The sequence below is a fragment of the Eleutherodactylus coqui genome, chromosome 7 (genome assembly GCF_035609145.1).
Source record: "Eleutherodactylus coqui strain aEleCoq1 chromosome 7, aEleCoq1.hap1, whole genome shotgun sequence".
Taxonomy (NCBI): Eukaryota; Metazoa; Chordata; class Amphibia; order Anura; family Eleutherodactylidae; genus Eleutherodactylus; species Eleutherodactylus coqui.
Window position 1 is genome coordinate 202084134 of NC_089843.1, and position 22765 is coordinate 202106898.

Consider the following 22765-nt stretch of genomic DNA (forward strand, 5'->3'; position numbering starts at 1 on the left):
GGAAATGGAATTGACTCGAGTACTGCGTGGTGTTCGTCTCGAGTAACGAGCATCTCAAGTACCCTAATGCTCGAACAAGCATCAAGTTCAGACGAATGTGCTCGCTCATCTCTAATGCTTAGCAATGTTGACAGACAGCATATTTAGGCTAATTGCCTGGAGCTTAAATTTATAAACACAAGAGGTTGCAGGGTGCTATAAGAGGCCAGAGGATTTCACACTTTCACATTAATTGACCAAAGGATATATATCTGCTCTGACCTTTCATTCGGGATGATCAGCACTACTAACCAATTGCAAAACTGCCATGCACACGCAGGGTATTTATATTAATAGGCAATGCAAAAAAACTACATTTCTAACATTATTATTATCCATGTACAATGATCCTTGCCCTCACTTCATACTGCATATTGTTTTATTGTTTAGCACAGTATGTTGATTGGAAACAAATGTTTGACGTTTACAATCTCTTTAACCAGACAATCCAGTAATCTTGAGGAGCTGCGGGAGCTCCACCATGCAATGGATCGAAGAACTGATTTTTCTCCTGACCTATATGGTGAGGATTCGGAGGAGGATGAGTATACCCCACCACCCTTTGTTGTCAGTCCCTCCGAATATGCCTCCCCGAAACCTGTAAGTCAGGGTCCTGGCTCTTTGAGTGAGGAGAGTGATACGCACACACTCCTCTCTCAAGAGCCACCCGCTGGGGCAGCACCTCCAACAGAGGACTCTGCTCTCCCTGCACCTCCTGTGCCAACCCCCTGGCCCTCCCCAGTTCCTGGCCCTTCAGGGCTTGTGCTCCTGCCACCCCCCCACCCCCCCAAAAGAACTCAGTGAAAGCAGGCAGCCAGAGCAAGGCAGGAACTCTGAGGTAGAACCTGCTTTTGTTGGGCCCAACATTTTGGGCAGTGTGGAAGGAGCCCCAGAAGCTTGAGAGGCTGATGAGGCATCTCTGCAGCCTCCACCATCCCCAATACCACTCCAGGAATGTGTGGTTGAGGCAGGAAAAATTATCCTGGAGAAGGCCAGTCCCAGAAGGCACAACATCTGCAGGGAGAGTTGGAATTAAAGCCTCTTCTGAATTCCAACGTGCATCAATGTCCTGGCAATAATTATGCAAAACCACGCAGGCTCTAATTACTGCACACATGTTGTCAGTGCTGAAGGGAACTGTGGAAAAATCTCATGAAACCTTAGACCAAATCCCTCATCTGCCACAATGACAAATGGACATAACAAGGCAGGAAGAACCCATGGTTCTGGCAAGTACAGCTGGTTGGCACAAAGTTGCTGACCGATTTTGGAAGACCTGAAAATGAGAGCATACACAACGCTTCCATAGGCCCCAATATTCACAAGCAGAAAATTATAGTTGCTATCAGCAGCTGCCAACAGCACTACTGAGAAGTACTGCCTATAATTGAAATACTGAGACCTTGAGTATAGAATTTAAGCTCATTTGCAGACCATGGAGTCACCCACATTCTAGTCGCACAAACTTCCATGTTTCATTGTTATTCTGGATAGCATCACACACAGTCCTCTCAGCAATATCAGGCTTAACCAGCATTGATCTACAATGGGTGAAAAGGGGTGACAGTATCCAGAGATAAGGGTAACAGATGTTATGAATGATGATGAAATTAGTAATATTTTACAGTGTAATTACTTCCCACACTGTTTCAAAAAAGATGCTGAATTTTTACTAAACACACTGTTGCAGAGCAGAAATATTACAACATGGAGGGATAAAAGCGAATTTATTTACAAGGGCACTGTTATTCCTAGATCTAACTTGCTGCACTTTGTACATAATACAACTAAAAGCCACAGTCGGAGCATATGTATAGGTTTGCCTATAAATTCTAGCTGCTGTATTACTCAAAAGAAAATGTCTTATTGTGGGAAGTTTCACACACTTTTATGAGCCTGTTGTATACTTGTGAATGCTCAATTAAACTTTGTAACAGTGTGCTGTGTGAATTTTAATTCGGTGGCTACGATAATAACAATTGAAGATGGTAGAGAGAATAGGGAGGGCTTCAGTGATTCAGGAGAATGTTGGTAAGTCATAGACTGGGACCTTCACTACTCCAGGGATCAAGTGGGTTGATGAACTGTACCTAAGGGTATTGTTACAATCGTGTGGGCAAACTAAGCATGGGGCCCACATAATCGTGCCCAAAAAGGGAATGGATGCACGCACACAGGTTGCACTAGGGTCACACGGGTTTCAAGCAACTGACCCTGTGCTACATGGGAGGATGGCATGGCCCTACCTAAGCGGGGGATTCACTCCAATAAAGGGCGGCTCAGCGGTCCTTGGATCTGGGCCCTAGCTGATCCTAGGAGCCACGCACCAGAACAGGACACATTCATATGCCACATGACAAAGACTGAATAACAGGACATGAAGAGCCAGAATATACAGCATACAGCAGCTACAATGCAAACACTAGTAACAGAAGATAATCTGAACATAAATACCAGGTATTAGTTGACATTTTGTAAAAAACTTGGAAGCTAGCGGGCCAACTTCACGGCTCATGGTTATACCGCTAGTCCCTTACTAACCAGGAGTCTAGAAAAACCAGACACAGTTCATACAGCCCGCTGCAACAGGAACAAGACTGAGCACAGATCACACAGCCCGCTGCAACAGGAACAAGACCGAGCACAGATCACACAGCCCGTTGCAAAAGGAACAAGACAGAGCACAAATCACACAGTCAGCGGCAACAGGAACAAGACAGAGCACAGATCACACAGCCCGCTGCAACAGGAACAAGACAGAGCACAGATCACATAGCCAGCTGCAACAGGAATAAGACAGAGCACAGATCACACAGTCAGCTGCAACAGGAACAAGACAGAGAACAGATCACACAGTCAGCTGCAACAGGAACAAGACAGAGCACAGATCACACGGCCAGCTGCAACAGGAAAAGGCCAGAGCATAGATCAAAAGGCCAGATGCAACAGGAACAGGACAGAGCACAGATCACACAGCCAGCTGCAACAGGAACAGGACAGAGCACAGATCACACAGCCAGCTGCAACAGGAACAAGACAGAGCACAGATCACACACCCAGCTGCAACAGGAACTAGACAGAGCACAGATCACACAGTCAGCTGCAACAGGAACAAGACAGAGCACAGATCACACAGCCAGCTGCAACAGGAACAAGACAGAGCACAGATCACACAGCCAGCTGCAACAGGAACAAGACAGAGCACAGATCACACGGCCAGCTGCAACAGGAACAAGACAGAGCACAGATCACACGGCCGGCTGCAACAGGAACAAGACAGAGCACAGATCACACAGCCTGCTGCAACAGGAACAAGACAAAGCATAGATCACACAGCCAGCTGCAACAGGAACAGGACAGAGCATAGATCAAAAAGCCAGACGCAACAGGAACAGGACAGAGCACAGATCACACAGCCAGCTGCAACAGGAACAGGACAGAGCACAGATTACTCAGCCAGCTGCAACAGGAACAGGACAGAGCACATGATATCTGCTTACAGGCACAGGCTAACAGCAGACTACAACATCTAGTGGAATCCACACTGACTCCACCCAGAACTCACATGCACACAGATGAAACTCACAGCATGTGTCCTCATACAGGGGAGATAGACAGTCAGCCACACAAGCTGACGTAGGAAACTGTGTCAGGGATCCACCGTCTGACACACAGACTAAGACATAAGATGTTTGGAGGCTTCACCTGTAAAGGGGGAAGGAAAGGGGAGCTGCATGTGCTGCAGACCAGGACTATAGGTGTCCAAACCGTCTAGGGGAAGCAGATACACACAACCAGACCTACTTGCAAACAAAGTTCAGAGTGGGAACAAATTACACATACCTGATAACAAGTTACAGAACACAGAAGTAACATTACTGTTCACCCTGGGACCCAGCCAGAGACTGACCAGGAGCTGGGTTTATATGTGAGCACAGACCCAGGAGATTAGCTAGCAAGAAGTATCACACCCAGCCAGGTCAATCAATTAACCCTGTAAGGGCTGTGCTGCTAGAACCTTATAACTACAGATCCCAGCAGCGCACGTAACAGCTACTTACATTTCTACAAGAAGGTGGGTTGAGGAGATATGATAAGTGGGTAGGCTACCTGTCACTTTACCAGAAGTAGGCGCTTTGACAAGATATGTTCAAGCTGTACTACTCTTTATTATCAGGGGGTCATATTTTTTAAAGATTACTTTCTTTTTCCCAGCAAATCAATTTTTCTATTCATTTCATATTTAAACATGATAATAAAACATTTTGGGAAAAACACACAACCTAAAAGTCCAATGCTGGACGTCATCACTGCAAATATCTCCACCACTACAATGTATTTCCCTCTGGTGCTCAGATAAGCTGGGATCATAGAGATCCAGACACTGCAGAACAGCAGCATGCTGAAGGTGATGTACTTGGCTTCATTAAAACTGTCCGGTAATGTCCTCACCATGAAAGCCAGAACAAAGCTCACCGCTGCCAGGAGCCCCATATAACCCAACATGGAGTAGAAGCAAACATCTGAGCCTTCATTACACTGAATGATGATCTTTCCAGGATGAGACTGAGTGTCAAAGTCCTGGAATGGAGGAGAAATAGACAACCAGATAACACAGATGACAACTTGTATAGATGAACACAATAGCACTATGGTATAGGGCAACTTCACATTCAGCCATTTTTTCCAGGGGCTTCCAGGCTTTGTTGACTTAAAAGCTACACAGACCAAAATAGTCTTGGCGAGAAGTGAAGAGACAGCTACTGAGAAGAAAATCCCAAAACTGGTTTCCCGGAATCTACAAGTTATGTCAGTGGGACAACCAAGAAACAAGAAGATAGAGAGGAAGCTTAGGATGATGGAGACCAGGAGGAGATAACTCAGGTTCCGGTTATTAGCTTTAACAATAGGAGTGTCCCGGTGGGAAATAAATATTCTAAATATGAAGCCGGTCAAAAGACATCCAAAGACTGAGACACCGGAAAATATAGACGCCATTGTATCATTCTGGTAGGAGATGAATTCCAGGACTTTGGGCAGGCATTCGTCTCTCTTCTCATTTGGCCATTCATCATTTTGGCATTTAATACAGTTCTCAGCATCTGTAGGAATATTTCATAATATATTAAATGTTATTTATGTTTATCTATCTATTATATTGATCAATCTAACGGGGCTAAAACTACCACTGAGCAGAAGTCTAACCGTTTTGGGGTGTTGACTCTTTTGGTGAGGATGTGGATGCCATTAACACTCTCAAAACTGTTAGCTGCCCATCCTTGAGTGGAAGCAGGCAGCTAATCAGTAGTGACAAGCTGATTGAGCTCAGGGGCACCAACATGTTCATAATACATACCAGGTGTGTAGCTAAAGGCTCAAGGGCCCAAGTGCAAAAGTTCAGCTCAGGTCCTCCTCCTCCTGTACCCGTATACATATCTAAACCATGCTGCATACAGCTGCAAAATGAACTTACATACATGAGCTAGACCACTTGGCATAAGCTTTCCAAACATGACTCATTTCCTGGTCTATGAGAAAATTAGTTTGCAGCCCCTACGCTGTTTTCAGGGTGATTGTTGCATTATGAAACAAATCAAAAAAACTCTATGTGGTATTCAAAAACCACGTGTTTCTAAGAAACTGCATACACTATTAAAAACAGTTGTGGATTTAAACAATACCATATGCAGGTTTCTGACCCATTTTTTTAAATTATATATAAAGTGTGAAATAATATACCGGAGATACCCAGGTTATACCAGCATGGTCGATATCACTATATACAGAGGGATGTAAAACATATACCAGATGCTGATTTACTGCCTGATTGACTGACTCACTCACTGACTCGCCACTAATTCTCTAACTTCCTAGTGTCATACAAGCTTGAAATTTGGCGTGACCATTTTTTAGGTCGTATATAAAGTGAAGGGGTCACGACTTGATTATTCAATTCTAGAACAAAAGTAAGTGATCTCCTATGTTATGTACCTAATCTAATTCTCTAACTTTCCATTATTGACCAAACATAAAATTTGGCACAGCCATTCTTTAGATCCTAAATAGGAAAAATAAAGGGGTTGCAACTTGATTATTCAATGCTACGTGCAAAAGTAAGTGAGCCTCTATGTAATGTAACTAATCACACACATCTGTACCGCACAAACTTGAAATTTGCCATAACTATTCTTTAGATCCTAAATAGTAAAAGTAAAAGGGCCATAACTTGATTCACTGACCAACAAACTTTTTGTTGCATTTATATGAACACTTGTTTTAGTACAATTTGAGTATGCGGATTTCAAATCTGGAGTTAGTTTTTTTTACTATAAGCTCTAGTTTTTTTGCAATTTAGCATTTAAATATTTCACTTTAAGACATTTTCGACATAATTAAGTACCTGGTACATAGGGAAATAAAAACCTTAGTTGATATGATGCAAATGTATTTATTATTTACAAAACATGTAGGGTAATGAACAACAACTTTCTGACGGGCCATTACAGTCGGCACTAGTTCTAGTCCGGCAGAAATTTACGCTTATAGCTTTTGCGTTTATGTACTTGCTCAGGGCAATCACGTTTTATGGACCAGCAGTAGTCTGCCATCATGTTCTTATCCCATCGTCCTTGATATCTTTAATCTATTGTACGCAAGTCATGATGGAAGTGTTCTCCCTGCTCATCACTAACATCCCCAAGGTTTTCTCGGAACTGATCAAGATTCAAAATTCTCAGCTTTTTTGTTACCAAGAAAACTTTTTAGTAACTTCTACAAAAGACATACGTGCTGCCTGTTCCTTCATATTCACCTTCTTGACAAATTTCTCATCACGTAAAAGAACACGAATTTAAGGACCGTTAAACACTCCTGCTTTAATTTTCTCAAAAGATAAAGCTGGAAGTGCAGAAACAATATACTGGAGACAATCGCCATATGTATCCAATGCTTTCACAGACTGCTTCATTAGGCCAAGCTTGATGTGGAGTGGGGGGAAATTATTCTGTCTTGACTGACTTCTAAAGTTTCACAGTATGGCCACTTATTTTGTACCCAGTGTTTTTCTCGAGCTCTGCTATCCCACATACATATGTAGCACGGATACTTGGTAAAACCTTTTTGTTGCCCAAGAAGAAAGTTAACCATTTTCAGATCCACAAAAACGATCCAGTTGTGCTCATGATATTTTAGTAGATCAATTACTCTCTTGACATCATTGTACTCTTCTCGCAAATTCACAGAGTGTGAACTGTAGGCGTTACCATTGTGCTAGAGAACACACTTTAAGCTACGCTTGGAGCTATCAAGAAACAACCACCATCCTGCTGCACTGTACAGGTTTATCCCTAATTCATGGAGAAGGTCTGGAATATCATGACAAAAAACAAAATCCTTTTCCTCTGAAAAGAATATAATAAAATCTTGCTCTCTCTTTCGGAACTAAGAAACTGTTGCTGAGCGATGTAGCAAATGTTTCTCCTGGAGTCTTGAGGCTAACAGCTCTGAAGATTGCTTGGAGAGGCTCAAATCATGCACTAAGTCACTCAGTTCTTGTTTATTACGTTTTTGAGGACATGAAGACTGTACCGTGTCAGAGGAGGATTCCTCTTTCTAGAACCATTTCATCCCCCATATCATGGTCTTCATCATCCTCACTATCTTCACCTGTTTTATAGGTCGTATTGCCAAAGGTACATTCGGGTAAGTGATTGCATGACGATTTTTCTTCACTACACCGCTTATGCTGACAAGACAAAAATAGCAGTCAGTAATGTGGTCCTGGGTTCTCGCCAAACCATGCGAACCCCAAAAGGTAGACCCTTTTGTCCAGTCACGCAGCATTTCTTCACACAATATGCGGAACCCATTTCTTGTCCTGGTCACCAAGAGAAATTTTGAAGTAATTTTTTGTAAGCAAGTCTCAAAAAAGAAGTTACATTCCTTCTCTGATGAGGAAGTGTGTAGCATCCGCATATGTAGCAGAAGGCATCAGATTTATTCACACATCTGTCTCTAGTTGATGAAGCCATATTACAAACTGAGATTGACATGTTCTTATTCCCTTCTGAGGTTCGGCCTTCACTCTATTTAACCTCCTCTGCTTGACTGTAAACAAGTCACAATGTAGCACGTAGTCAGTGGAACCTGAAAGATGAAATAGATAAATCTATATTAGAGATGAGCGAGCATACTCGTCCGAGCTTGATACTCCTTCGAGTATTAATGGGTGTTCGAGATGCTCATTACTCGAGACGAGTACCACGCGATGTTCGAGTCACTTTCATTTTCTTCCCTGAGAAATTTGCGCGCTTTTCTGGCCAATAGAAAGACAGGGAAGGCATTACAACTTCACCCTGCGACGTTCAAGCCCTATACCACCCCCCTGCAGTGAATGGCTGGCGAGATTAGGTGTCACCCGAGTATTAAAATCTGCCTGCCCGCGGCTCGCCACAGATGCACTCTGAGATAGTTCAGGGAAAGTACTGTTGGTGCCGGAGCTGCTATAGGGAGAGCGTTAGGAGTGATTTTAGGCTTCAAGAACCCCAATGGTCCTTCTTAGGCCATAGAAATCGCAGATCGTACCTATGTGCGATATGCGATTCCTGTTCTCTTCTCTATATGCGCTCAATGGGGCCGGCGGCAGCAGCGCCGACCCCATTGAGAACATATAGAAGACAAATCATTCTTCTCTGCCACAGCTGTAACAGCTGTGGCAGAGAAGAACGATGTTTGCCCATTGAATTCAATGGAGCCGGCAATACAGCAGGTTCCACTGAAAGCAATGGGCTGCCGACGTGCGCGGGGTGAATTGTCGGGAAGGGCTTAAATATATAAGCCCTTCCCTGCAATTCATCCAGAAATGTGTAAAAATAAAAATATATACCGTATATACCGGCGTATAAGGCGACAGGGCGTATAAGACGACCCCCCAACTGTCACCTTATACGCCGGGAATACAGCGGAGCAAAGAATAAAAATCATTACTCACTTCCCCCGGCGTTCTGCGGTGCTACTGCAGGCTGTCGCTCCCTCCTGGTCCCCGGCAGAGCATTGCTTTCTGGACGCAGAGCTTTAAATCCCCGCCTCCAGAAAACACACGTGCCTTCAGCCAATCACAGCCAATGGCAATGATGTCATTGAATGGCTGTGATTGGCTGAAGGCACGTGTGTTTTCTGGAGGCGGGGATTTAAAGCCCTGCGTCCAGAAAGCAATGCTCTGCCGAGGACCAGGAGGGAGCGACAGCCTGCAGCAGCACCGCAGAACGCCGGGGGAAGTGAGTAATGATTTTTATTCTTTGCTCCGCTGTATTCCCGGCGTATAAGGTGACAGTTGGGGGGTCGTCTTATACGCCCTGTCGCCTTATACGCCGGTATATACGGTATATATTTTTATTTTTACACATTTCTGGATGAATTGCAGGGAAGGGCTTATATATTTAAGCCCTTCCCGACAATTCATCCCGCGCACGCCGGCAGCCCATTGCTTTCAGTGGAACCTGCTGTTTTGCCGTCTCCATTGAATTCAATGGGCTAACATCGTTCTTCTCTGCCACAGCTGTTACAGCTGTGACAGAGGAGAACGATCTTTATGCTGACAGTGTGTGTGTGGGGGGGGGGGGGCCCTCTTGCCGCTATTGTGGCTTAATAGTGGGACCTGTGAACTTGAGATGCAGCCCAACATGTAGCCCCTCGCCTGCCCTATCCGTTGCTGTGTCGTTCCCATCACTTTCTTGAATTGCCCAGATTTTCACAAATGAAAACCTTAGCGAGCATTGGCGATATACAAAAATGCTCGGGTCGCCCATTGACTTCAATGGGGTTCGTTACTCGAAACGAACCCTCGAGCATCGCGAAAATTTCGTCCCGAGTAACGAGCACCCGAGCATTTTGGTGCTCGCTCATCTCTAATCTATATATATAAAGCTGAAAGTCCTCACTGACTCACTGACTGACTGACTCACTGACTGACTGACTCACTGACTGACTCACTGACTGACTGACTCACTGACTGACTCACTGACTGACTGACTCACTGACTGACTCACTGACTGACTCACTGACTGACTCACTGACTCACTGACTGACTGACTCGCCAAAAGTTCTCCAACTTCCCAATATCATAGAAACATGAATTTTGGCACGAGCATAGATTATCTCCAAAATAGGAAAAGTAATTGGGTCCCAACTCGATTATTCAATTCTAGCGCAAAAGAATTGGCGTCAAAATTTTACGTACGTAATCTAAATCTCTCACTTCCCAATGCCTTAGAAACTTAAAATTTGGCACGGGCATTGATTATAACATATATAGGAAAAGCTAATGGGTCCCAACTCGATTATTCAATTCTATGTGCAAAAGAATTCGCGTCAAAATTGTACGTACGGAATCTAATTTCTACCCTTTCCGGTGTCATAGAAACAGGAAATTTGGCACGAGCATTGATTATGTCATAAATAGGAAAAGCTAATGGGTCCCAACTCGATTATTCAATTCTAGCGCAAAAGAATTGGCGTCGAAATTTTACGTGCGGAAGGTAATTTTTTCACTTTCCGGTGTCATAGAAACGGGAAATTTGGCAAGAGCATTGATTATGTCATAAATAGGAAAAGCTAATAGGTCCCAACTCCATTATTCAATTCTAGCGCAAAAGAATTGGCGTCGAAATTTTACGTGCGGAAGGTAATTTTTTCACTTTCTGGTGTCATAGAAACAGGAAATTTGGCACGAGCATTGATTATGTCATAAATAGGAAAAGCTAATGGGTCCCAACTCCATTATTCAATTTTATGCGCAAAAGACTTAGCGTCCAAATTTTACGTGTGGAATGTAATTTTTTCACTTTCCGGTGTCATAGAAACGGGAAATTTGGCACGAGCATTGATTATGTCATAAGTAGGAAAAGCTAATGGGTCCCAACTCGATTATTCAATTCTAAGCGCAAAAAAATTAGTGTCCAAATTTTATGTACGTAATCTAATTCTCTCACTTCCTGATGTCATTTTATATAAAGGAAACGTCGCATGGTTACCTCCCCGTGGTGTTTCCTGGGTAACGCAGAGAACTATGCAAAATGGTGAATATGTTTTTCCGGTATCTCTAAAGTAACCACGACTTCATAAGCTTTTCCGTGTGAACACCAGATAAACACCAGTACCAAATTAACTCGGGCGAAGCCGGGTATATCAGTTAGTCTATATATATAAAATTGAATGTATGCGTGCGTGTCTGTCTGTCTGTCTGTTTGTCCTTTATGCGCTACTATACCATTCATCCGATCGCCATGAAACTTTGGGAAGTTGTTGAGTACACTCCTGGGAAGATTATAGGCATACTACAAATATTCTATGATAAATGGCGCGTGCGCGAGCGTCGTCGACAGTTACGACCCCCCCACGTAGATTGTTCGATTTCCATCATTGCCACTAATTCTCTCACTTCCCGATGTTGTAGAAACATGAAATTTGGCAGGAGCATTGATTATGTCATAAATAGGAAAAGGTAATGGGTCCCAACTCGATTATTAAATTCTAAGCGCCAAAGAATTAGCGTCCAAATTTTACGTACGGAATCTAATTTTCTCGCTTCCCAATGTCATGGAAACTTGAAATTTGGCACAAGCATTGATTATGTCATAAATAGGAAAAGTTAATGGGTCCCAACTTGATTATTCAATTGTAAGCGCCAAAGAATTAGCATCCAAATTTTACGTACGGAATCTAATTTTCTCCCATAGAAACTTGCAATTTGGCACAGGTATTGAATATGTCATAAATAGGAAATGTTAATGGGTCCCAACTCGATTATTCAATTCTATGCGCAAAAGAATTAGCGTCAAAATTTTACATACAGAATGTAAATTTCTCACATAGAAACTTGAAATTTGGCACGGGCATTGATTATGCCATAAATAGGAAAAGTTAATGGGTCCCAAGTCTATTATTCAATTCTAAGCGCAAAACAATTAGCGTCCAAATTTTACGTACGGAATCTAATTCTCCCACTTCGTGATATATATAAATGAATGTCTGTCTGTCTGTCCTTTATGCATTACTATACCATTCATCCAATTGCCATGAGACTTTGGGAAGTTGCTGAGTACACTCCTGGGAAGACTATGTACAACTATCCTACGATAAATGGTGCACGTACGAGCATCGTCGACAGTTATGCCCCCTAGACAAAGATCGTTTGATTTCCATCTCAAGCACGAAAGCAAAGGGCATTACGAGCAACGGGATGTGTGTTCAACTACAAAATGATGCATCCGCCGAACGTTTCACAAGACAATTGCTGGATATTGAGAATGCTGAGGTAAAATGAAAGCTGTGCTGTGATTGGTTGCTATTTCTTATACTGCTGAGGTAACATGAAAGCTGTGCTGTGATTGGTGGCTACTTCTTATACTACTGAGGTTGCATGAAAGCTGTGCTGCGATTCATTGTTATATATTATACCACTGAGGTAACATGAAAGCTGTGCTGTGATTGGTTGCTATATATAATACCGCAGAGGTAATATGAAAGCTGCGCTGTGATTGGTTGTTTTTTTTATATTGCTGAGGCAGAATAAAAGTTGCGCTGTGATTGGTTGTTATTTCTCTTACTGCTGAGGTAACATGAAAGCTGCGCTGTGATTGGTTGTTATATTTTATAGTGCTAAGGTAACATGAAAGCTGCGCTGTGATTGGTTGTTATATATTATACCACTGAGGTAACATGAAAGCTGCACTGTGATTGTTATCTAGATATATAAAAACAAATGAATGTATGTCTGTCTGTCTGTCTTCGCAGCAACGCGCAACGGGTAAGCTAGTAAATAAATAAATGGGAAAGCATAGATTTTCTAAGTAAAATAAAAAATATCAAATTGAAAGAAAACTATAGCATCCGCACAAAAGCTGATGACAGATTTGAAATCAGCATTGAAAATGCACCTAGAAACAGTTAAAAAATCTCATGCAACAGAAAATTCAGAAAGATTTGTTGGCCTGTGATTCAATACTAAGTTCAAAAGTAAGTGCCTCTCCATGTTATTTTCCTAATCTAATTCTCTAACTTCCAGGTGTCGGACAAATTTAAAATTTGGCATGACCATTCGTTAGATCCTACATTTAAAATGTAAAGCAGCCACCACTTGATTATTCAATTCTAAGCACTAAAGTAAGTGATCCCTATTTAAAGTAACAAATAACATATCTGTACCGCGCAACGTAAAATTTGCCACAACCATTCGCTAGGTCAAATATAGAAAAAGTCTAGAGGTCGGGGGTGTGTGGCCTGGACGAGCTCTAAGATGGCAGCGTAATCTCCTAGCTCCGCTTAGGATCCCACCTAGAAGCGACTCCAACGCTACCTCTGAGGTCTCCTCTCTGGCAACTTCACTCACTGAGACTCCTTAACCTTCGAGGATGTCCCGACGCAGAGCCTCACGCCGGCAACCGAAGCGGCTGCATGCCTTCTTCTCAGCGCCTGCAGCAAGATCCCAGTCTTCTCCCGCCTCAAGTGCAGAGAGCAGAGTAGAAGGCTCAGCGTCCCCAGCAGCAGCGGATGCGTCCTCACCAGAGCGATCTATTCAAGACACGGTGAGTGAGCCTACAGTTCTCCCAATTAAATCAGGAGAAAAAAGGCATAACGCACCCACCCAGCCTACCTATAAAAGGGTGCCGGCTTCTTCTCCACATGGAGCACAGGATCTATTTCCCTCAATAAGCCAGATTAAACAATGTCCAAGAATAGAGGGCACGGATTTTCCTGAAACTCCAACCTCTTCTCTGAAGGAATATATATCCTCTTTACGCTGATTATCACAATCAGCTTCAGAATCCTTCATTAAGGACATGGTGATTGCTTTAAGTGACTCCCTACAATCTAACTTTAAATTCCTAAATACATCCTTGAAAGCTACACTAGCAGACTTCGGTGCAAGGGTTTCCCACACTGAAAATAAAATGGGTGAATTTTCACAATCTCATAATGCCTTAATTGATGTGCATTACGAATTAGTAGATGAAGTAGACCAACTTAAAGCAAAAATTGTGGATATGGAGGATAGAAACAGGAGGAACAACATTAAAATACGTGGGGTACCTGAATCTAGTATAACATCTGAAATCCCTGAATATATAAAACGCCTAATGGCCACTCTACTTCCGGAAGCCACTACTCATGACTTGACTATTGAGCTCACAGGCTGCCTAAGCCTAGATTCATTTCCGACTCTATCCCAAGAGACATTATCACAAGTTTTCATTTTTTCCAAACGAAGGAAGCCTTAATGTCGGCCGTGCGAAAACTTATCCAACTGCCTGTTCCATACGAGAATATTCCTCTCTTCACATATCTATTTAAAACTACTATGCTGGAAAGGAAAAAAGTCTCCATGGTTACTACAGCCCTGGGACAAGCCAAAATTTCATATAGATAGGGTTTTCTAACAAAAATCCTGATCAGAAAGGATGATTCAACCCATGTAATTTTTAAACCAGAAGAAGCCAAACAGCTACTAAAATCATGGGGCACAAATTTAGCTCTACCTCAACATCAACAACTTTCTCCAAGGAAATCACACAAACAAGATCAAGATCTGACCCATAAGTGAACGCCTTATAAAGAGAGGATCTCATTCACTACTCTGCTAGGTGGTTCCGGATGGCTCTCTCCCAGGCGAACTCTTTCTGCCCCCCCTTCATTGAGCAGCCATTATAGCCTGCAATAACCTAACACGTACTTTCCTTACTTTCAGGTCTTAAGCTATAGGTACTTGCTACTTATTCGCATTCTTGTTACAAATCTTAGTATTTTGAAAAAAAATTATACAAATACTAAGAAGTTAATGTCTAACCTTTTATGCAATAAAAGTGTCTTTTTTGTTACATTTCAAGTTTTAAAATTTTGGTCTGCTTGGGTTTTAACCACTCCGCGTTTATCTTTTCTAATTACTCGAGATATTATAAAAGATGTCAATTAAAATATTAGCCTTAAATGTTAATGGGCTCAACTCACTCTTTAAAAGATCCTCTCTATGGAGGGAAGCTCTATCTGCAGATGCAGATATTGTATGTGCACAGGAGACCCATCTCATAGCCTCCGCTTTCCCAACAATTTCACATAAAAAATTTGCGAAGATTTTCTTAGCATCCTCTGCAAAAAAGCGAGCCGGGATTCTGATAGCATTCAGAGACTCCATACAAGCTGAAATTAATACAAAAATTTTAGACCCTGGGGGCAGAAATCTCATACTAACGGGCTTGCTAAACTCTAAACCTTTCACGCTTGTCAATCTATATACGCCCAATAATGCCCACTTACGTTTCTTAAAGAAGACTATGAGAGAAATATTGAGGCATAAGGTGGGTACCCCCATTATTTGCGGAGATTTTAATGCTGTACCAGACAAAAGGCTTGATTCTTCAAGAGGTACCCTGAGATCTACTTCCTCTCTATCTCCATGGATACACAAAGAAGCATTATTTGATACATTCAGATGCTTAAATGCTTCTTTCAGGGAATATTCCTTCTATTCAGCAAGACATAAATCCTTTTCCAGAATAGATCTTGTCCTAGTTAATAGAAGCGCCCTTTCCGCGCTCATGAAAGCTCAATTGGGATCTATTACATGGGCCAATCATGCTCCTGCATTGATCTCTATAACATTGGAAGGCGCCCAAGAAAAAGCCAAATTGTGGAAAAACAATATATTTTTAATGAAGCTCCCAAAACACTACAATACAATTATGTCTGATCTAAAGGAATATTTCAAAACAACGCTGCCCCTGAAGTGTCGCTACTCACTATATGGAACGCTAATAAAGCTTTCATCAGAGGGGTTCTTATTAAAATCAGCGCCTATCATAAAAAAGAAAAAACTAAACAGCTCAATATACTTCAAACACAAATATCTAACATAGAAACCAACTGTGTGCCTTCCCTTCTGAAACACGGCATAATCAGCTCTTTAATTTAAGACAAAAGCTTAGAACTCGACTAGTAGACAATTACGATAGGGTAATGAGATCAAATTTCTATGTATCAAACAACAAAGCATCACGATTGATGGCTAAACTTGTAAAAAAAAAAAAGAATACAAAAAATCTCGATCCCTTACATTACAGATCTACATAACCAGAAATTAAAACTCTACCACCCTTCTCAAATTACAGAAGCCTTCCGCCAATACTACAATAAGCTATACAATTTAAAAGACGACAAAAATACGCCCCAACTATCACCTCAATTAATAGAAAATTTTCTAAAAGAAGTAAAGTTACGTTCTCTCTCAAAGAACCATCTAGACTGTTTAAACATCCGAATATCACCTAGGGAGGTTGTAGATACTATCAAATCTTTAAAACCCCAAAAAGCCCCAGGACCAGATTCTCTAATGACTATTAAAAAATTTTTGCCACCCCTCTAGCCCCACACATGTCAATGGCCTTTAATCAAGGTATTGAACAATGTTCTTTTCCTCCAGAGAGGTTAGAGGCAACAATCGTAACAATTCTGAAACCAGGTAAAGATCCCACTACACCATCTAATTTCAGGCCTATATCTCTCTTAAACTGTGATACTAAAATTTATGCAAAGACCATAGCTCTTAGACTTCACAAAAGGGAGACAGGCCTCAGACGGGACTACGAAAATTCTTAACTAGAGATGAGCGAACGTACTCATCCGAGCTTGATACACGTTCGAGTATTAGCGTGTTCGAGATGCTCGTTACTAGAGACGAGCACCACGCGATGTTCGAGTTACTTTCACGTTCATCTCTGAGACGTTAGCGCGCTTTTCTGGCCAATAGAAAGACAGGGAAGGCATTACAACTTCCCCCTGCGACGTTCATCAGGTGTCACCCGAGTATATAAATCGGCCCCTCCCGCGGCTCACCACAGATGCATTCTGACATAGCTCAGGGAAAGTGCTGCTGATGCTGGAGCTGCTATAGGGAGAGTGTTAGGAGTGATTTTAGGCTTCAAGAACCCCAACGGTCCTTCTTAGGGCCACATCTGACCGTGTGCAGTACTGTTGAGGCTGCTTTTAGCAGTGTTGCACTTTTTTTTTTTTTGTATATCGGCCGTGCAGAGCATTGCGTCCTCAGTCTGCAGTAATTTTACATAGTATAGGGCCAGTAGTGGTGAGGCAGGGACAGTGAAAAAGGTGAAAGAGATATACTGTCTATATAGGCAGAGGGCTTTTCCCAAAAAATTTGGGGAAAAAAAATCTATTTGGGCTGCCTGTGACTGTCCTCAGTGTACTGCATCTCTGCTGGGGGTAGTAGTCCTAATTAATACGCAGCCAGCTAAGTGTTACAGCAGGCTGGCGCAAAATTCTTTCCTGGCTCTGCGTTGCCCGTTACATCACCGCTGTCATCCTGTCCAGAGGGAAACAGTCTGCAGTAATTTTACATAGTATAGGGCCAGTAGTACTGAGGCAGGGACAGTGAAAAAGGTGAAAGAGATATACTGTCTATAAAGGCAGTGGGCTTTTTCCAAAAAATTTGTGAAAAAAAAATCTATTTGGGCTGCCTGTGACCGTCCTCAGTGTACTGCGTCTCTGCTGGGGGTAGTAGTCCTAATTAATACGCAGCCAGCTAAGTGTTACAGCAGGCTTGCGCAAAATTCTTTCCTGGCTCTGCTGTGCGTTCCGTAAGCGAAATCAGCCTCCAACCACAGGCCAATAAGCGGCACATTTAATTACAGCGTTCTGTTTCTGCACTACTGATAATACACCATGTTGAGGGGTGGGGGTAGGCCTAGAGGACGTGGACCCGGGCGAGGACGCCCAAGTCAGGGTGTGGGCACAGGCCGAGCTCCTGATCCAAGTGTATCGTAGCCGACTGCTGCAGGATTAGGAGAGAGGCACGTATCTGGCGTCCCCACATTCATCTCACAATCAATGGGTCCACGCGGTAGACCTTTATTAGAAAATGAGCAGTGTGAGCAGGTCCTGTCGTGGATGGCAGAAAGTGCATCCAGCAATCTATCGAACATCCCAGACTTCTAAGCCATCCACTGCTGCAACTCTGAATCCTCTGGCTGCTGCTTCTCCTTCCTCCCAGCCTCCTCACTCCTTTACAATGACACATTCTGAGGAGCAGGCAGACTCCCAGGAACTGTTCTCGGGTCCCTGCCCAGAATGGGCAGCAATGGTTCCTCTCCCACCGGAGGAATTTGTCGTGACCGATGCCTAACCTTTGGAAAGTTCCCGGGGTCCGGGGGATGAGGCTGGGGACTTCAGGCAACTGTCTCAAGAGCTTTCAGTGGGTGAGGAGGATGATGACGATGAGACACAGTTGTCTATCACTCAGGTAGTAGTAATTGGAGTAAGTCCGAGGGAGGAGCGCACAGAGGATTCGGAGGAAGAGCAGCAGGACAATGAGGTGACTGACCCCACCTGGTTTGCTAAGCCTACTGAGGATAGGTCTTCAGAGGGGGAGGCAAGTGCAGCAGGGCAGGTTGGAAAAGCCAGTGGGGTGGCCAGGGGTAGAGGCAGGGCCAGACCGAATAATCCACCAACTGTTTCCCAAAGCGCCCCCTCGCGCCATGCCACCCTGCAGAGGCCGAGGTGCTCAAAGGTCTGGCAGTTTTTCACTGAGAGTGCAGACGACCGACGAACAGTGGTGTGCAACCTTTGTCGCGCCAAGATCAGCCGGGGAGCCACCACCACCAGCCTCACCACCACCAGCATGCGCAGACATATGATGGCCAAGCACCCCACAAGGTGGACGAAGGCCGTTCACCGCCTCCGATTTGCCCCACTGCCTCTCCCCCTGTGCCACAACCTGCCACTGAGATCCAACCCCCCTCTCAGGACACAGGCACTACCGTCTCCTGGCCTGCACCCACACCCTCACCTCAGCTGTCCTCGGCCCCATCCACCAATGTCTCTCAGCGCACCGTCCAGCCGTCGCTAGCGCAAGTGTTGGAGCGCAAGCGTAAGTACGCCGCCACACACCCGCACGCTCAAGCGTTAAACGTGCACATAGCCAAATTGATCAGCCTGGAGATGCTGCCGTATAGGCTTGTGGAAACGGAGGCTTTCAAAAGCATGATGGCGGCAGTGGCCCCGCGCTACTCGGTTCCCAGTCGCCACTACTTTTCCCGATGTGCCGTCCCAGCCCTGCACGACCACGTCTCCCGCAACATTGTACGCGCCCTCAGCAACGCGGTTACTGCCAAGGTCCACTTAACAACGGACACGTGGACAAGCACAGGCGGGCAGGGCCCCTATATCTCCCTGACGGCACATTGGGTGAATTTAGTGGAGGCTGGGACAGAGTCAGAGCCTGGGACCGCTCACGTCCTACCCACCCCCAGAATTGCGGGCCCCAGCTCGGTGGGGGTATCTGCGGCGGTGTATGCTTCCTCCACTAAACCACCCTCCTCCTCCTCCTACGCAACCTCTGTCTCGCAATCAAGATATGTCAGCAACAGCACGTCGCCAGCAGTTGGTGTCACGCGGCGTGGTAGCACAGCGGTGGGCAAGCGTCAGCAGGCCGTGCTGAAACTAATCAGCTTAGGAGAGAAGAGGCACACGGCCCACGAACTGCTGCAGGGTCTGACAGAGCAGACCAACCGCTGGCTTGCGCCGTTGAGCCTCCAACCGGGCATGGTCGTGTGTGACAACGGCCGTAACCTGGTGGCGGCTCTGCAGCTCGGCAGCCTCACATATGTGCCATGCCTGGCCAACGTCTTTAATTTGGTGGTTCAGCGCTTTCTGAAAAGCTACCCACGCTTGTCAGACCTGCTCGGAAAGGTGCGCCGGCTCAGCGCACATTTCCGTAAGTCCCACACGGACGCTGCCACCCTGCGCACCCTGCAACATCGGTTTAATCTGCCAGTGCACCGACTGCTGTGCGACGTGCCCACATGGTGGAACTCTACGCTCCACATGTTGGCCAGGCTCTATGAGCAGCGTAGAGCTATAGTGGAATACCAACTCCAACATGGGCGGCGTAGTGAGAGTCAGCCTCCTCAATTCTTTACAGAAGAGTGGGCCTGGTTGGCAGACATCTGCCATGTCCTTGGAAACTTTGAGGAGTCTACCCAGATGGTGAGCGGCGATGCTGCAATCATTAGCATCACCATTCCTCTGCTATGCCTCTTGAGAAGTTCCCTGCAAAGCATAAAGGCAGACGCTTTGCGGTCGGAAACGTAGGTGGGGGAAGACAGTATGTCACTGGATAGTCAGAGTACAGGTACCCTGGCACACATGGCTGACTTCGTGTTAGTATGCCTTTCTCGTGACCCTCGCGTTACACGCATTATGGCCACTACGGATTACTGGGTGTACACACTGCTCGACCCACGGTATAAGGAGAACCTTTCCACTCTCATACCCGAAGAGGAAAGGGGTTCGAGAGTGATGCTATACCACAGGACCCTGGCGGACAAGCTGATAGTAAAATTCCCATCCGACAGCGCTAGTGGCAGAAGGCGCAGTTCCGAGGGCCAGGTAGCAGGGGAGGCGCGGAGATCAGGCAGCATGTACAGCGCAGGCAGGGGAACACTCTCTAAGGCCTTTGACAGCTTTATGGCTCCCCAGCAAGACTGTGTCACCACTCCCCAGTCAAGGCTGAGTCGGCGGGAGCACTGTAAAAGGATGGTGAGGGAGTACGTAGCCGATCGCACGACCGTCCTCCGTGACGTCTCTGCCCCCTACAACTACTGGGTGTCGAAGCTGGACACGTGGCCTGAACTCGCGCTGTATGCCCTGGAGGTGCTTGCTTGTCCTGCGGCTAGCGTCTTGTCAGAGAGGGTGTTTAGTGCGGCTGGGGGAATCATTCCGGATAAGCGTACCCGCCTGTCAACCGACAGTGCCGACAGGCTTACACTCATCAAGATGAACAAAGCCTGGATTTCCCCAGACTTTTCTTCTACACCAGCGGACAGCAGCGATACCTAAGCAATACGTAGGCTGCACTGGCGGATGGAAGCATCTTTCTCTATCACCATAAAAAACGGGGACCTTTTAGCTTCATCAATCTGTGTATTATATTCCTCCTCCTCCTGCTCCTCCTCCTGAAACCTCACGTAATCACGCCGAACGGGCAATTTTTCTTAGGCCCACAAGGCTCAGTCATATAATTTTTGTAAACAATTTTTATACGTTTCAATGCTCATTAAAGCGTTGAAACTTGCACCTGAACCAATTTTTATTTTTAACTGGGCTGCCTCCAGGCCTAGTTACAAATTGAGCCACATTAACCAAAGCGATTAATGGGTTTCACCTGCCCTCTTGGTTGGGCATGGGCAATTTTTCTGAGGTACATTAGTACTGTTGGTACACCAATTTTTGGGGGGCCCTCGCCTACAGTGTAATCCAATTAATTTTTTGCCCACCTGCATTAAAGCTGACGCTACATCAGCTGTGCTGGGCACTGCAATGGGATATTTTTTCTGTACCGCCGGTGGCTTCCTGGCACCCACCCATGCTGTCGGTCCACATGGACTTCCCATTAGGGAGATGTACCTGCCTGTGTATACTTATAAAAAACTCGAGCCTGACTGGGGCATGCAGTTTGGGCCGAAGCCCAACTGTATTTAATCAGACGTTAGCTCTGCTGTCCACGGCACTGCAATGGGATATATTTTTGTACCGCCAGTGGGTTCCAGGGAGCCACCCATGGTATCGGTCCACACGGACTTTACATTAGGGAGTTGTACCTGCCTATGTCTATGTATTAAAAACCCCGGTCTGACTGGGGCATGCAGTGTGGGCCAAAGCCCACCTGTATTTTATCTGACGTTACCTCAGCTGTGCAGGGCAATGCAATGGGATATATTTATGTACCGCCGGTGGCTTCCTGGCACCCACCCATGCTGTCGGTCCACACGGAGTTGTAGCTGCATCTGTCCACTTCTAAAGAACCCCAGTCTGACTGGGGCATGCAGTGTGGGCCGAAGCCGACCTGCATTAAACATGACATTACCTCAGCTGTGCTGGGCACTGCAATGGGATATATTTATGTACCGCCGGTGGCTTCCTGGCACCCACCCATGCTGTCGGTCCACAGGGACTTCACAATAGGGAGCTGTACCTGCCTGTGTCTATGAATTAAAAACCCCGATCAGGTTGGGGCATGCAGTGTGGGCCGAAGCCCACCTGCATTTAATCTGACGTTAGCTCTGCTGTCCAGGGAACTGCAATGGGATACATTTATGTAACGCCGGTGGGTTCCAGGGAGCCAACCATGCTGTGGGTGCACACGAAATTCCCATTGTGGAGTTGTACCTGCCTGTGACTATTTATAAAAAACCGCGGTCTGACTGGGGCATGCAGACACCTTGACAGAATGAATAGTGTGTGGCACATAGGTTCCCCATTGCTATGCCCACGTGTGCAGCTTCTGATGGAGGTGGCACAGGATTGGATTTCTCATTGCTTCTGTACAGCATTGTGGGCTATCGCCCCCCCCCCTTTTAAAGAGGGTCGCTGCATAGCCGTGCCAACCCTCTACAGTGTGTGCCTGCGGTTCCTCCTCATGGCAGACGCACTTATAAATAGACATCAGGGTGGTGTGGCATGAGGGCAGCTGAAGGCTGCGCAGGGACAATTTGGTGTGTGCTGTGGACACTGGGTCGTGCAGGGGGGGGGGGGTTGGGCAGCATGTAACCCAGGAGAAGTGGCAGCGGAGTGTCATGTAGGCAGTGATTGTGCTTTGTTGGAGGTAGTGTGGTGCTTAGCTAAGGTATGCATTGCTAATGAGGGCTGTTTAGAAGTAAAAATT

The 22765-nt window shown here is 45.2% G+C and overlaps 1 protein-coding gene across 1 annotated transcript in view; it reads right to left on the bottom strand.

The window, feature by feature from the left end:
• Positions 1 to 1480: 1480 nt before the first annotated feature.
• Positions 1481 to 22765, bottom strand: part of LOC136573580 (vomeronasal type-2 receptor 26-like) — a 53465-nt gene continuing 32180 nt past the window's right edge. The window contains exons 4-6 of the mRNA XM_066574851.1: positions 13805 to 13977; positions 4241 to 4620; positions 1481 to 1580 (exon numbers count right to left, since the gene is read on the bottom strand). Of these exons, the coding sequence (XP_066430948.1) occupies positions 1481 to 1580; positions 4241 to 4620; positions 13805 to 13977 (653 nt within the window). The remainder of the gene's footprint in view (positions 1581 to 4240; positions 4621 to 13804; positions 13978 to 22765) is intronic.